The sequence below is a fragment of the Castanea sativa genome, chromosome 6, assembly GCF_040712315.1.
Source record: "Castanea sativa cultivar Marrone di Chiusa Pesio chromosome 6, ASM4071231v1".
NCBI classification, from domain to species: domain Eukaryota; kingdom Viridiplantae; phylum Streptophyta; class Magnoliopsida; order Fagales; family Fagaceae; genus Castanea; species Castanea sativa.
The window spans coordinates 499,165-515,455 of record NC_134018.1 but is presented as its reverse complement, the minus strand read 5'-3'; the positions used below and the strand labels follow the sequence as shown (position 1 = coordinate 515,455).

At 36.0% G+C, this 16,291-nt stretch overlaps 1 protein-coding gene and 1 long non-coding RNA gene across 2 annotated transcripts; both read right to left on the bottom strand.

The window, feature by feature from the left end:
• Window positions 1-198: 198 nt before the first annotated feature.
• On the bottom strand, window positions 199-910 carry LOC142639153 (uncharacterized). The gene is made up of 3 exons (XR_012845133.1): window positions 815-910; window positions 484-627; window positions 199-289 (listed from the first exon to the last, which is right to left on the bottom strand). It is a non-coding gene; the product is annotated as an uncharacterized LOC142639153 (long non-coding RNA).
• A 13,757-nt stretch (window positions 911-14,667) lies between these two features.
• LOC142638403 (EG45-like domain containing protein) lies at window positions 14,668-16,015 on the bottom strand. The gene is made up of 2 exons (XM_075812438.1): window positions 15,579-16,015; window positions 14,668-14,761 (listed from the first exon to the last, which is right to left on the bottom strand). The coding sequence occupies exons 1-2, from the start codon at window positions 16,013-16,015 to the stop codon at window positions 14,668-14,670; spliced, it is 531 nt and encodes a 176-aa protein (XP_075668553.1).
• Window positions 16,016-16,291: the final 276 nt, after the last annotated feature.

Here is a 16,291-nt window from a genome sequence, read left to right as displayed (position 1 = left end):
TCAATACAACCCAATCATAACCCAAGACAATCAAAGCAATCCTAAACTTGTGCACCTTCTCCTCAGCAATTCGGATTGTAACTCTAAATGCCAAATCTTGAACTGGTCGTTGGTGAATTGTGCCACCAAACTCTGTGAATCAGAGGAGTATGTTTGCATTCATACTGTTAGCTTCGAATGTATTGAAAGCACTTATTTACTAGCCACTCCAAGCCTCAGTCCACATGGTAGGTTTGTAAGCTTTATTGGGAGAGAAAGCATCAAAATAAAAACCGTTACATGCATTTATCTGTAGTCAAGATATGAAGAGACCAAACTCAGAATTTTCAGGTGAGTTAAAAGGATTAGTTATGCAAGAAATGTTAACTGCAAGTTAATCTTCAAGATTTAAAACTATTCAAAAAGTCTATATTACTATAGCCAAGTTTCAAAGTAACAATGGAATAGGTAGGTCCAGCATGTAAGAAGAAAAGGAGAGCTCACCACAGGGTCTGGGGCATCGTCTTCCTTGCACATCACCTATGGGACTCCTGTATTCAATCCAACAGCCATTTTTGCCGCCCAATTTATATACGCATGGCTAGCAGCTCCAAGTGTCTTGCTTTCAGGCCCATACTCGTTCTCAATCTATGCAAAGCAGAAGAAGAATATATTGCAATCAGTTCATACAAAAACCATTCACTGCTATCAATGCCAAATCCATTGTTGGCCAAAACTCGAAAGTTGCTACTGCCTACCACACATATCTTAACATCCATCAAAACAGATAAACAAGACCTAAAACTTTACAAGGCCATATGTCAAGAAGCCATACCTGAGAAAGGATAATGGGACTGCCTTGCGAAGCAAATAGCCTTTCATTCTTCATCATCTGGACAATCTTCTGGGTGAACCCTTGCATTGCCATCTTCATGACAAGACATTTACACAATTTTAATTATTAAACCAACATAATCATCACAATTGTTACTTTGTTCCTTCTTCTTTTTTTTCCATTTCAATTTGACATATTAGATTAGGCCTCAAATTTTTAGGAAACAACTGAGGGAAGTAGAGGAAGAAAAACCTTGAAAGGCTCATTATCTGTTTTGAAGCTCATACCAGGAACATACTTCAACCAAACAGGGAATCCCCTGTATCAAAGAGAGATTGACAGCCAAATCAACCACTCAGACAAACTTTGACAAAAAAAAAATCTAACATCAAGCACTTACTTTGCCATAAAGATAGAAAACATGTTACACATGTAGATCTAGCCAAACTTCTCTAAGATCCATCTCTAAGACCTCCAAACCTCTCTTGCCCAGCTGTGTCCCAGCAGTAGAAACATATTTTCCCATAGTTAGTGAAGAAGTCCAAAGGATGAACTTGCACACCAATAGTTGCTGTATGTAAAAATGAATTCAAACATCAACAATGAATCAAAACTTAACCAAGAAACCAAAACCCACAAACAAAGCACTTTCAACAATTCTTCTCTCAAAGAAACTTGAGATAAAAGTCAAGATCATCGAGCTTACGTTCATATTTCTTCTCAAACTTGCCAGTAAGATGCCTTTTGACAAATGTTGTTTTACCTGCATTGTTCCAACACTTTTCATTTCATTTTCACTCCAACAAAATTAAACAAAAGCTCAATTTGACAAAATCCAATATGAATTCCAAAAAAAATAAGACTAAAAATCAAAGCCAAATTAAATTCATCAGTACCAAACTAACTACACAAAATGGAAATGACAAAGAAAACCACGATAATAATTTGCGATCTTGTTTAAACAAACAGGCCTATAAAATGGTAATAAACCCTAGAAACATAGATGATTAAGGTTTAATTTTTTTTTTCCTCCTATCATTACATTTTCTCAGGAACCAAACAGATCTTGAGCGGTAAATCAAATTAATGATGGAAAAAAATATATTATTGGTTCCACCATTGCCAACAATAACAAGCTTGAAGCTTGGATATTCGACGGTCTGTTGGTTCGACAAAGCCTACAAAAAAACCACAAATACTCAAATATTATCAAAAACCCAAAAAAAAAAACCTGTAAATCTAAAAAATGCAAAACAGCTAATACATTTGGTTTCTAATATAAAATTAAAGACTAAAACAATTTTCTTATTATAATTTTAGAGTGGCTTGGAAAATATGAAACAAAGAGAAAGATCGAGGGCATACCATATTTGAATTTGTGTTGTTGTTGTTGTTGTGAGTGTTTGGGTGAGTGGTGCAGCCTTCTTCCAATATACGACGCCAAGTCCCTCCTTGTCTCCCTCCGCGTCTCCTTCATCGCCTCCGATCGCCACCATGAGCTCCCCCGTCTCCTCCTCCACCCGGCTTGCCTCGCTCCCAAACCCTCCAAAGCCCTTCTTGACACCTCCGGTGAGTTTGGTGGACGAGTTGGGGCATAGCGTGTCTGGGTGTGATTGCGAGAGGTGTGACAATGAGGACCCAGATGGGTGTCCGTGTTTTTTTGAGATGGATGAGTTGGATATGGCGAACGAGTGCGGACCGAGTTGTGGATGCGGGTTGGAGTGTGAGAATCGGTCAAAACTTAGAGAAAAGAGTGAGAAAGAGAGTTTGAAATATTCAGATGGGTTTGGTGAGAGAGCCTTTAGTTTAAGCGTTTAACCATAGTTAAGTGTGGTTTGGGTTAAGTTATAACGTGGCACGTTTTTTACCGTTGATCTTGCTTCAAAATGATCTTGCCCGTGAACTGGAGCCTCTCCATTTCAAAGGGAAATGGAGAGGATCCGGATCCCGTTAGTTAGTGGCCTGACAGGATAATAGAGTATTAATGTAACACCATCCACTTGTGTAACTTCATGTATTTACAACATTGGTAAAATTTGTTGATTTATTCTCGAAAAAATGAATTTTTTTTTTAAAAAAATTGTTATGAGATGATTCTCTTAAGGCGACCTTAGTTTTGGGAGAAAATTTAAATCTTAGATATTTTTGTTGGAAATTCTAAGAAGTGCTAATTAGGCTTTAAGATTTTTGGTCTCTTGTGACCACATTAGTTGTTCTAATGTTATCTTTAGTGTTTTTTTTTTTTAATGGAAGAATACTATTATTTTACACGGTGTAAGGCAATATATCTAGGTTCAATTGTCTCATAAATATGTTGTCGATAAGCATGTTGTAATTTAAGTTGACAAATAGAAGCTTAGAGATTGAAGAGATAACTTGATGATAGTGAATGGTCAGGGTGAGGAAAAGCTTAGAGGTGTCAATTATGGAGGTTTCAGCCGTTGGACTCAGGCAAGAAAGATAGAAGAAAGAAGAAAGAAGAAAGATAGAAGAAAGAAGAAAGAAGAAAGAAAAGAAATTAGACATATATTGAGAGAGGGAAAAGGGATTTGCAAGGGATTTGAGAGAGAGAGAGAAGCTCTTGCAATGAGTAGGCTATCAAAGTATGGTTGGTTCCATTCAGTTGTGGGTGTTTTAAATGGATTTAGCAATGTTAGATTAATTAAAACCTCTAAAATTTATATTAAAAATATGTCATCACAAGATTGTGTTGGACATGAGGATAAAAGTTTACAAAGATTGGACAGGAAGACAAAAATTAGAATGCATTCAAAAATTTAGGAATTAAAAAAATCTCATAAACATTTAAGAATAAAAAATAAACTTAAAAAACTGATAAAAACAATATTTTAGTGTTGGAAATATAACCAAATAACGAATAATGAAAGGTTAATTTTGTCAAACGGTTGGATTTAGAGAAATGCACGGTCAAAGTTTAGTCAAAGTTGGTCAAACCCAGCAAAACTTAATATATGGTCCCGAGACCACTGGACTTGGTGAAATTCATATTCAAATCTTGATCAATATGATTGAAGAGTATGGTGACATACTGGAGTTAGTGAAATTTGAGACCAATTGGATAGTCAGATTGAATAAACATAACCATGTAAGTACATAGCACATGTCCATCATGCGCCATACTTAGATTTGAAATCTAACCATTAGATTTGAAGAGTATAATGAAATGTTAATTTTTAGTAAATTATGGTCACAATCAAACGATTGGATTTAGAGATATGCATGGTCAAAGTTAGTCAAACCCGATCAAACTTAATAAATTGTCTCGATACCACTGGACTTGGTGAAATTCATATTCAAATCTTGATCATTAGGATTGAAGAGTATGGTGACATATTGGTGTTGGTAAAATTTGAGACCAATTGGATGGTCAGATTGAGAGAATATATATAGTCATATAGGTACACAATACATGTCCATCACGTGCCATTTTTAGATTTGAAATCTAATTGTTGGATTTGAAGAGTGTAATGAAAGGTTCATTCTGGTAGATTATGGTCACAATTAAACGGTTGGATTTAGAGAAAGCACGGTCAAAGTTTAGTCAAAGTTTGTCAAACCCGATCAAACTTAATAGATGGTCTTGATACTACTGGACTTGGTGAAATTCATATTCAAGTCTTGATCATTAGGATTGAAGAGTATGGTGACATATTGGTGTTGGTAAAATTTAAGATCAATTGGATGCTCGAGAGAACAGTTATATAGGTACACAACACATGTCCATCACACGTTATACTGAGATTTGAAATCTAACTATTGGATTTGAAGAGTGTAATGAAAGGTTAGTTCTGGTAAATTATGGTCACGATTAAACGATTAAATTTAGAGAAAGGCGCGGTCAAAATTTAGTCAAAGTTGATCAAACCCGGTCAAACTTAATAGATGGTCCCGAGACCACTGGACTTGGTGAAAATCATATTCAAATCTTGATCATCGGGATTGAAGAGTATGGTGACATATTAGTGTTGGTGAAATTTGAGACTAATTGGATGATCAAATTGAAAAAACATAACCATACAGGTACGCAACACATGTCTATGATGCGACAGACTTAGATTTGAAATCTAACCATTGAATCTAAAGAGTGTAATGAAAAGTTGATTTTGGTAAATTATGGTCATAATCAAACGGTCGGATTTAGAGAAAGGCACTGTCAAAATTTAGTTTAAGTTGGTCAAACCCAGTCAAACTTAATACATAGTTCCAATACCACTAGACTTGGTAAAATTAATACTCAAATATTGATCATTGGGGGCTTCAATTGGCTAGCAACGACGGTGAGTGCTAATATAGAGAGGCCCAATCTAGGGTTTGAGAGTGAGAATGCATGGTGGTGGTGGGAAGATCAGTCTTTGGGTATTGAGATCAACGATGTGAAATTTTAATTTGAGAGAGAGAGAGAGAGAGAGAGAGAGAGAGAGAAAGAGAGTGTGTGTGTGTGTGTGTGTGTGTGTGTGTGTGTGTGTTTTAGAGGGATACAATCAGATGAGAAATGAAAAAGTTAGGGTCTAAATTGATAGATTTAGGTGGGAGGAAAAAAAAGGGAAAAAAATTGGACTAATTATGGGCAATTCAAAGGTCTATTGTGGTGGTCACAAAACCGCCGCTATAGGTTGAAACAAACGCCAGTAAATCTTAGCTATAGCAACGGGTTTATAATGGGCGCCAGTATAGGTAGTTATAACATTGCTAAAACATACATATTGCGGCACTCCATCAACTCGCCGCTGTAGTATGCCACTATACATCAGCTCTATTGCGGCGGTCCACTTGAAAGCTGCAATAGAGCTGATGTATAGTAGCGGTCCGCAAAAACACTGCAATAGGTGACATATAGCGGTGTTTTTTGCACCCGCCACAAAAAGTCCACTGCAATAGATCAGTTTTCTTGTAGTGCATATTGTATATCTTAAATGGAATTCATTTATATGCATGGAATTACAAGCTAGTGAAACATAATACAAGAGATGTTAAAAAATGCCCTAAGGGCATTAGTTTAAGAATTAGTTTTGCTGAAAACTTTTTATATTTTTCATAAAAATTATGTCAAAACTTTCATAATATGATTTATTAACAATTGTTCAAAGGAGGCCTATTAACAAGGCCTAATAAACAGTATCGTAGATTTAGCTTTTTGGAGGGAAGTTGGACTTGAACTTGCGTGAACAATGCCACTGTTGTAATGAGGCCTATTCACCTTGCCCAAATGCACCCATAGTGGGTAACTTATAAATCACGTAGCAATTTTAAGCTTTATGACATACCTTAGTCTATATGACAATATTTTTTTATTATAATACGTTGGTTTTCAGTTGTAGTCGGTCCATATAAAATTTTCATTAATTTACTGTGACACTTATTTTACTTTTATTTCTATTGTGAGTGTTAGAAATACTGAATAATTGTATTGTATTTCTCATTAAAGAATATACATGAGTGACTTTATATAAGAGGCATATGAGTGCAGTACAAGTAAGAGTGTAGTATGTGCTATACAAGTAATCTAGTTGGGCCTAAAGCCCACAATATTATACACATTAACATCTCCCCTCAAACTCAAGGTGGATGTGAGACCAACTTGAGGCTGTCAACCAAAGTACGAAGGTGTCCCTTAGGATGTGACTTGGTGAAGATATCTGCAAGTTGATCTTTAAAGGAGACTGAGATCAGCTTGAGAGCACTATGGACAAGATGATAATGGATAAAATGATAATCGATCTCGATGTGTTTAGTCTGTTCACAGAAAACATCATTGTGGGCAATATGAATGGCACTCTGGTTGTCATAATAAAGAGGAGTAGCAGAGGATGTAGACATGCCTAAGTCTTTGAGAAGCCATCGTAGCCAAAGGAGCTCAGATGTGGTATCAGCAAAGGCACGATATTCTGTTTCAGTATTGGAGTGGGCCATATGAGTTTGTTTCTTGCTTTGCCAAGAAATCAGAGAAGAGCCTAGAAGCAAGTAATAGCTTATGGTGGACCTACAATTAGTGGGATCTCCTGCCCAATCAGTATAAAAAAATGCACGGAGAATAAAAGGAAATTGAACAGAGTAGAAAAGAGCACAGAACAGCAGCATAGTGAGTTGATCGTGGAGTAGACAAATACTGGCTCACTTGGTGAACAACATAGGAAATGTCTGGATGAGTGATAGTGAGATAAACTATGTTGCCAACCTAGCGTCTGTAAAGAGAGGGATTAGGCAATGGTTTCCCCCCTGAGGGAGTTAGATGAGCATTAAGCTCAACTGGAGTGTTAACAGTCTTGCTATCAGTGAGTCTAGCTCGAGCCAAGAGTTCAGAGGCATACTTGGCTTGAGTAATATAAATTCCATCTGTAGAATAAATGATTTCAAGACCCAAGAAATAGCTGAGATGTCCAAGATCTTTCATCTCAAACTACTGACTGAGAAAATCCTTGAGTTCTTGAATGCCACTGAGGTCATCATTAGTTATGATCATATCATCCACATACAGGAGAAGTAAAATAGTGCCTTTGTTAGTGCGATGAAGAAATAAGGCAGAATCATAATGACTGGCCATGTAACCCAAGCAAGAGATGGTAGAGCTAAATTTGGCAAACCAAGCTCGTGAAGCTTGTTTAAGGCCTTAAAGTGCACGTCGAAGGTGACAAACCTTGTTTTGATTTAACAAAGAGACCATGAGGAGTTTGCATATAAACTTCTTCACTTAAATCCCCATTAAGGAATGCATTTTTGACATCCATCTGAAAAATATTTGATTTACTGGAAGTAGAAATAGCTAAGAGGGCATGAACGGATGATATACGAGCAACCAGAGCAAAGGTCTCTTCATAATCAATCTCATACTCCTATGTAAAACCTTTTGCAACAAGACGAGCTTTGTAATGCTTAATGGACTCATCAGAGCGAGTCTTAATCATGTAGATCCACTTACAACCAACCACTGATTTCCTAGGGGGGAGTGTCACCAAATCCCAAGTATGGTTTTTAGATAATGCATCAAGTTCTTCTTTCATTGTGTTAGACATATGTCACCTGTTTAGAACATATGTCATTCTTTTATGTAATTGGCTAATCCTTTGACAAAACGCACTTTACTTGTAATTGGGTAGATTTAGGATGAGTTTTATGCTTCAAGAAACTGTGTTTCAAGATCAAGTGCTGAAGTCATCAAGTCTGTCCAAGAAACAAGCTGAGAAGTGCAAATTCATTAAAGCTCGACAGCTAGCATGTGTCAAGGTTTAAAGAGCTGTTCCAGCCCCGTGGCTCGACAGCTGCTCGACACCTCTATCTGTCAAGGTTTAAGAAAAATAAATTTTGAGTTCTGTTTTGATTCCAATCCGTGGATGTGTCTTTGGGCTTTCTTTTCTCCTAACCCTAGACATATAAAAGGATTATTTTAAGAGCCATCAAAGAGTACACAAGTCACACAAGCATTGAGAAATCCTTGTTCAAGCAAATTGTGACTAGAGACAAAGTTCTTGCCCTAGTTCATCTCTCTTGTGAAGAAGTTGTTGTGTAATGTGCACCGTAGGGTTTTGTAACTAAGCATCTTCTTGATCTTCATCATGTGGATGAATTGAATAATTTTGCAGCCAACAATCTTCTCTAGTTGGTGATTGAAGTTGCGTACTGGGATCCGCGCAATTGGTTAATCACGTACTTGGAAGCCGTGCATTGAAATGAGAAATTGTTACTACAGAACAAGTCCAATTGGGTATTAGGGTAAGGGTTCAACTGTAGGTTGGTAAGGTACTTGGGATTCCTTTACTTGTAACCGCTTGTTGTGATAATAGTGAAATTTCGGGAGTGGTGACCTTAAAATCACCCGGTGGGGTTTTTGCCATGTAGGTTTTTCCCATTCGTAAACAAATCACCGTGTCATTTAATTTCCTCTGCATACTTAGTTTAATTGGTGATTTATTTGTTCTATCATGGAATTTGCATGTTAATTTGATTAATTAATAACTTGGCTAGTTAATCAATTAATCCATTACAAGGGGTCAATATGTTTTTGGCCTATCACATTGCAATCTGCCATAAAAGGTCAGTGGAAGCCTCATGATAGGTGTGAGGCTCGTGCAGTGTAGCAAGGGCAGTGTAACAATGATAATCAAGTAAATGTGCAAGAATAGATCTTACCCGAGTTGAGTTACAAGGTGGAATGTCTTGTGCAAGATCTTTAGGCGGAACAGGAGCAATGGACCCAAGCTCAGGGTTGGGGTTGGGTAGCTCGTCTTCGACTTGTTCATTAAAGGGTGAACTAGGAAAGGGATCAATGATATCTGGTGGTTGAACAGAAAAAATCTATAGGAGAATCAAAATCAATTGCAGGAGGAATATGTGTCTGATCTGGAAAAAGAACTAAGATAGAGTAGGAAGATAGGGAGGAACGGAAGTGAAAGAGTTCGACAAAGAGGCGATGTTCCCAAAAGACAACATTGCGGGAGATACGAAGACGATGAGAAATAGAATCATAACACTGATACCCCTTTTGAGTTTTGCCATAGCCAAGAAAACAACAAGCCTTGACTGAGGCTCAAGTTTGTTATGCTCATGTGGCTGAAGAAGAACAAAACAAGCAAAACTGAAGGAGCGAAGGTAATGATAATCTGGAGATGACCCAAAAAAGCGCTCATATGGAGTTTGATTTTGGATGACAAGACTGAAAATGCAATTAATAGCATGAACAGCATGAAGTGCAGTTTCGCCCCAAAAAAGAGTATGAACTTTGGCAAAGAGAAGGAGAGTACGGACAGTGTCAAGAATATGATGAAATTTTTGTTCGACTCTACCATTTTGCTAAGAGGTACCTAGACAAGTTAGTTGATGAACAGTGCCATAGGAATGCAAAATAGCTTGGAAAACATTTTGAGTATATTCAACCATTTTTGCAAAATCACAATATACTTGCAATAATTCAGAACGATGTTTCATATTAAAAATCTAGCTATAGCAAGAGTAATCATCATCAAAGACAACAAAATATCAAAATCCACCAATACTAGAGACAGAGGAAGGCCCCCAAACATCAGAATGAATAAGGTCAAAGATATCAGTGGATATTAATTCACTAGTATTAAAAGGCAAAGCTGGTTGTTTTCTTAACTGACATGAAACACAATCAAAATTTTCTGTAGACACTGAACCTAACAAACCTCTAAAAGCCAATTGTTGTACCCAAGAGGAAGATGCATGACCAAGTCAAGCATGCCAAAATGTAAGAGAAGGAATAGAAGAAATTGCAGTAGCTACAGCAACAAAAACAGGAGCAACAAGTGGAAGACAAAGGTTGTCCACGGGAAACATACTCCCAACTCTGGAATCGGTCCTAAGCTCCTGTCCCGTTGTCGAATCCTGCACAATACACCCAGAATAATCAAAGATAATGCGATAACCCAACTTAGCTAATTGTCCCATAGAAAATAAATTGTAAGAAATGTTAGGAACATTAAAGACCCCAGGAACCGAAAGGTTAGAGGTCGAAATGAAACTTATATTATGACCAGACATTGTGGAACCATTTGCTATGCGAATATTAAGAGGGTGTGGTGTAAGTTTAAGTTCAGAAAATAAGGATGAGTGAGGTGTCATGTGATTGCAACAAGTAAAATCCATAAGCCAAGAGGAAGGAGACATACCAGATGAAACTGAGAGAGAAGAGGAATGAGATGCATTACCAACCATACGAATGACATTAGCGATGATGTTTTTAAGGTCATCTGTGGACATGGTGAAAGTGCGACCTGAAAACTTAGACTATGCAGAGACGGGAGCCATTGGTTGGACACTCTCAATGTTAGCAACAGTAGTAGCAGAAATTGAAACAGCTGATTTGTTGCGATGATAGCAAGTCTCAATATTGTGGTCAAAACATTTACAAAAATTGCAAAAACGTTTACTAGATTGTCAGCGATGATTATTGCAACAAAAAGAAATCTTGTCCTTATTCTTCATTTAAAAGTAAAATATGCAATAAATGGACTGCATAAATGAAATCTACACCAAAAATTGGGAAAAAGAGCACCTGTACTACAAAAAGTCAACCTTGGAGAAAAGTCAATAGTCAAAGTCAACATTTGGTCAAAGTCGATCTGGTCAACTCAGGTCAACTAATGTGGCGGGTGACGTCAGTAGGTGAATGGACGATGACATCAGCTAGGGTTGACGTGGCGGTGATGACATCACTAATGATGTTAGCAAGAATAGAGGCCGGCGCGTGCAAGCTCTGATGACTGCGAGACTTCCATAATGGAGTAGATCGAGACAAGATGATCACTATGGTGCCTGCAAATTACTTATCAGAGCAAGATGCACGGCGAAGACGGTAAGGGTAGTGGTTTGTGTGGTGCGGGACTCCTCAATGACGACGGCTGCAGGTCTAAAACCCAAGGACAACGATTGGAAGACGTCGGAGGTTCTACGGTTAAAAGCTATGGCGGCTGCTGTGATGGCGGAAACAATGTTGAGAATGGAGTAACACGAATAAAGACAAGACTGCTAAGAAAATGTTAGAGTAGTGACTCTGATACCATGTTAGAAATACTGAATAATTTTATTGTATTTCTTATGAAAGAATATACATGAGTGCCTTTATATAGGAGGCATATGAGTGCAGTACAAATAAGAGTGTAGTACAAGAATGTGTGTTATACAAGTAATCTAGTTGGGTCTAAACCCACAACACTATACACGTTAATAGTGAGTAGAAGAACTCCATTAGCACGGGCCAGGTTAGAACATGCATGTATCACCATGTAGCTGGACTTCCACATCCTTGTTTCGATTGGTCATTAAAGTCACACACACACACACACACACACACACACACACACACGCATATAAAGCACGGGAAAAATCTCAATCCCCTCCGTGCATTTTCACTCTCTAGCTTTCAAAATTTTCTTAGCTTTAATATGCGGCTTAGTGATTTTGAATGTGAACCGAAAAATGAAGCGATGCGAGTTTAATTTGCAAGTCCAACCATCAAAAAGGTTTATTTGGTTGATGCCTCAATTATCTACATGTTGCTAAAATTTGAAATTTATTTTGAAAAAATACTATGTCTATAATATTTTAACTTCACTTTCACAATAAATTTTAAATTGTAGGTTGTTTTTAGTGGGTTCAAAAATAATTTAAGTAATTGTTTAGAACTAATAACAATTTACTACTTATAATTTATGGATCATGCTAACGAGTGTCCTTAGGGCAATAGTTAACAATCCATTTTAGAAAAGTTTTTACACTACTTAATTTGTTGGGAAATGAAAAAAGCTGTCAAAATATTAATTGTTTTTTTTCCCATAAAAATTTACTTTAAATGAATTGTTAACCATTTTCTTAAAGACATCCATTAGTATTTCTCATAATTTATTATGAAAATGTTGTAAACGAATCACTTCTTATTTGTTTTCGCTTCTTATTTCCCATGCAACCATTGTTTTGCTTAATGTGAAAAGGGCAACCACCTACAGATAAACTTGCTGCTTCCCTATCTTTCTTTTTCCCTTTAAATATTGAGTAACGGTATGCTTGGATACCATTTATTTGTTGAAAATTGAAAATTTATTACTGAAAATATTGTGGCAAAATATTTTTTAAGCAATCAAAATACTATTCACGTGTTTTGTGCAACTTGGCTGGGCCATGAATATTGCCATGGGACCAGCCAAACGCAAATGCTGAAGAAGCACGCACACTAAGAGTAAGTTTGGATTGCATTGGGCATTTGGCGTTTGGCGTTTTTTCTCTGGGTTCTGTGTATTGTTTACGAAACCCGCAAGTACAAAAAAATGTAATTTTTACTTTAAAAATAAGTTTTACGGTACTTTTTACACATTTAAAAATTATTTTATTATAATATTTTTAATAATAAATTTTTAATTTTTAACGATAAGTGATATTCAAATAGAATGCATGATTAAAATATTGAATATTGATGCATGCGCCGTCAACGACCGGCCATTCCAAAAGTAGAAAAAGAAAAACCCCACGTGGAACAACAAAATAAAGATGCGTAATGCGTAGTGGGTACGTAATGTTGTTCGTACATGCATGCCCTTTTAAGAGAATCTTTCTATTCGTGCCGGAAGTCATGCAGGATTGTGTTTGAGCGTTTGACTTTTTTTCCTTTTTTTTCTTTTGGGTAAAAGCGTTTGACTAAATTTAATGTTTTTCTTGGATCATAATTGAGTCTAATTAAGTACTTAATTAAAACTTAATAAATATTAATATTAATTGAATTTAATTGAGTTAATATATATTTAACTCATTTAATAATTAGGTGGGTTTGGATCTCATTTAAGTGGGTGAATTTAAGTGGGCAATAGATTTAAGTTGGTTTTGCCACCCTTAACTAGAATCTCTCTACAAAATTGAAATTTGTTCCTCAAAAGCCAGAGTACAAGCTATTAGCCACATTCAAGCCGAAGAATTATTGAAGCGATGCGACTTTAAAGTGTAAGTCCAACCAGATGCGTCTAGAAGGTTTCTATTTTTTTGGCTGATGCGGTCAATTATCTGCAAGTTGTTCTCCACGTTGAATTTGTTTTGAAAAATATTACGTTTAATTAAAATGTTTTTATAATATTTTCAAAACAAATTTTAAAAAATTTAATAGATAAAAAAGTATTGTAAGACTGTAATCTTAGAAAAGTATTACTTTTATCAAGCCAAATAAAAGAAAGTACACTATCCTATTTCCTAAAATTCTGTTTACTTAGTTTTGAGTAATGCCAGATGTTTGAAAAAGTCTCACTACTTTTTCCTGAAATTTAATTGGTACAAAATTTATTCCGTATGAATTTATAACCAATTAAGAAAATGCGGGCTAAAAACTTTGTGTAATTGACTCTTACTATTTTTTTTTTGGGACGGAATGTTGTAGTGCATTCTCTTGCTATAAGGGTAATTATTTCTTGCAATTTACTTATCTGAATAGAAAATATACAAACAAAAATTCTTTATGTTATTCAGGCCGATTTGGCCTCTTTGATTGAATGAAATGGATGACTCTCTTCTCAAAAAAAAAAAAAGGCAATTGGCTTATATATTTATTTTTATGTGTGAAAAGTTAATTAACTAATTGTTAAGATTGGCCAAAGTATAGTTATATTTATAAAAGGGGAGATTTAAAAAAATCATAAAAAATAAAATTAATAAACTAAACAAGAAAAATAATCTAAATTTACTTTAAAAGAAAATCCAAGATTTTTTTTTAACTTAAAGTTTGGGATTGTTTCATTTTGACTCTTTAATTTTTAAAATTTTCATTTTGGTCATTTGTGTTTGATTTTGTTTTTATATTGGTCATGTCCATTTCTATTAGTACTCTAATGAGACCCGGTGTTATATGAGTGATGTGTTCTAATGGTTGTTTTGTATTTGACACTTAACATTTAAAATAAATAATTAAAAAGAATCAAGCCCGAATTTTCAAAATATAATAAAAATGAAACATAATTAACAATCAACTTTTACCATGGATAATTGGGAGGGAAGTTGGACTTGAACTTGGCACAAAAAATATACCCATTATTACAATGAGGCCTAGTCACCTTGCCTTAAATGCACGGATGGTGGGTAACTTAATTATTTAGCAATTCTAAGCTTTGTGGCATGCCTTAATATGTTCAATACTTTTTATTTTTATTAATGTGAGAATAGTATTTACTTGCCATTGAACAAAAAAAAAAAAAAAAAAAAAATCAGTAACATTTTTTTCCCCTATAACATAACACGAAACGTTTTATACACTCACATATATAGGTTCCAATTATTCTGAGAAACTGGCATTAAAACAGGAAGTTTTATCAACCAACTGGACTACACATCTGATGAAGTCATGATCAGGGGTGGTCACTAGCATCCTGGGAGGTGGGGTTAGGGGCAGAGGGTGGGACCGGACCTCTACCGAGTGGAACAACATCTTCACCATGAACCCTTTGACCATAAGCAAAATCAATATTAGTATAAAGCCAGTGCAAAACACATCAAGAGTTTGATTAACTATACCAAAGTAACCGTGTATATAAACAACCAATTCCTAGCGTGTTCACACAACAACAACGTACAACACACGGTACCCATTTATATAAACAGCTGATTATAAATTCAAATTTAAAAACCTTTTTAGCATAATTAATGTCAAATAATTAAGGAATAAGAAGATGGAAGAGAATATCCAGAGTATGCAACAAGCTATACAACATAAAAAGTGACGAAAATAATTAAAGGAATTTCTAGGCAACAAGCTAAGACCATATATTGCCTTAAAGAGGAAAGGGTATTGAAAAAACCTTACCGTTCAAACTCTATATCACTGGCATCCTGGGAGGTGGGGTTAGGGGCAGAGGGTGGGATCGGACCTCTAGCGAGTGGAACAACATCTTTACTGTAAACCCTTTGATCATCAGCAAAATCAATATTAGTATAAAGCAAGTGCAAAACACATCAAGAGTTTGATTAACTATACCAAAGTAAACATGTATATAAACAATCAATTCCTAGCTTGTTCACACAACAACAACAACAACAGCACACACCCATTTATATAAACAGCTGATTATAAATTCAAATTTTAAAAAAAATTTATCATAATTAATGTCAACTAATTAAGGAAGAAGAGGGAAGAGAATATTCAGAGTATGCAACAAGCTATACAACATAAAAGGTGACGAAAATAATTAAAGGAATTTCTAGGCAACAAGCTAAGACCATATATTGCCTTAGAGAGGAAAGGGTATTGAAAAAACCTTACCGTTCAAACTCTATATTGATGTAGGAAGAAGCAGTTGATGAATTTGCAATAGTCCCAAATGCTGTGTTGGACAAAACCATGGTGGTGTTATAAGCTGAGTGGGCAAAAGGTGGTTGACCCATGTAATCAACAATCGTGATCAGAATTGTCTGGTTTTGATTACAAGCATCTGGTGTTGAATCACTAGTGATGCACCTCACAAAGTACTGCCTTCCACAAGCTGCACCGTTGTCCCATATTCCATCACCGGCTGCTGCGAAAAAGTTCCCTGATGGGAAGTGAGATGCATCGCTTCCATAACAGGCTGTGGGTAAATATGGGGAAGAATACTGGGCTGCAGTTCCAACATCACCATAGGAGGTATGGCAATGGAGGAACAATGAAACCAAGAATAACTTGAGAAATAACCATTGAAGTTGTGGCTGTGACCTATTCATTTTTCTCTACTTGTGAGTGAGTAGTGACTTGGGAATTGTTGAGGGTACAAAGGGAGTGGGAAAATTAAGAAGTAGCTTCTTTTCCTAGGCTATCTGGTATTCGATCAATAATGTTTTTCCTTAGCTTTGAAGTTAATGAGATTTGGGAGAACAAGAGACCATTTATAATAGGGGACACCTCCCCAGGGCATACACGTATTGTAGCTAGACGAGGATCCCAATCAAGAGACTAGTGGCTGTGATCTATTCAAAATTTCCAAATTTCTAGTCAAAATT

Coding starts and splice junctions, on each gene's coding strand:
- LOC142638403 (XM_075812438.1), bottom strand. CDS start 16,015: ATGAATAGGTCACAGCCACAACTTCAATGGTTATTTCTCAAGTTATTC. Junction 14,762..15,578: donor ATCAATATAGAGTTTGAACG/GTAAGGTTTTTT, acceptor TTATGGTCAAAG/GGTTCATGGTGAAGATGTTG.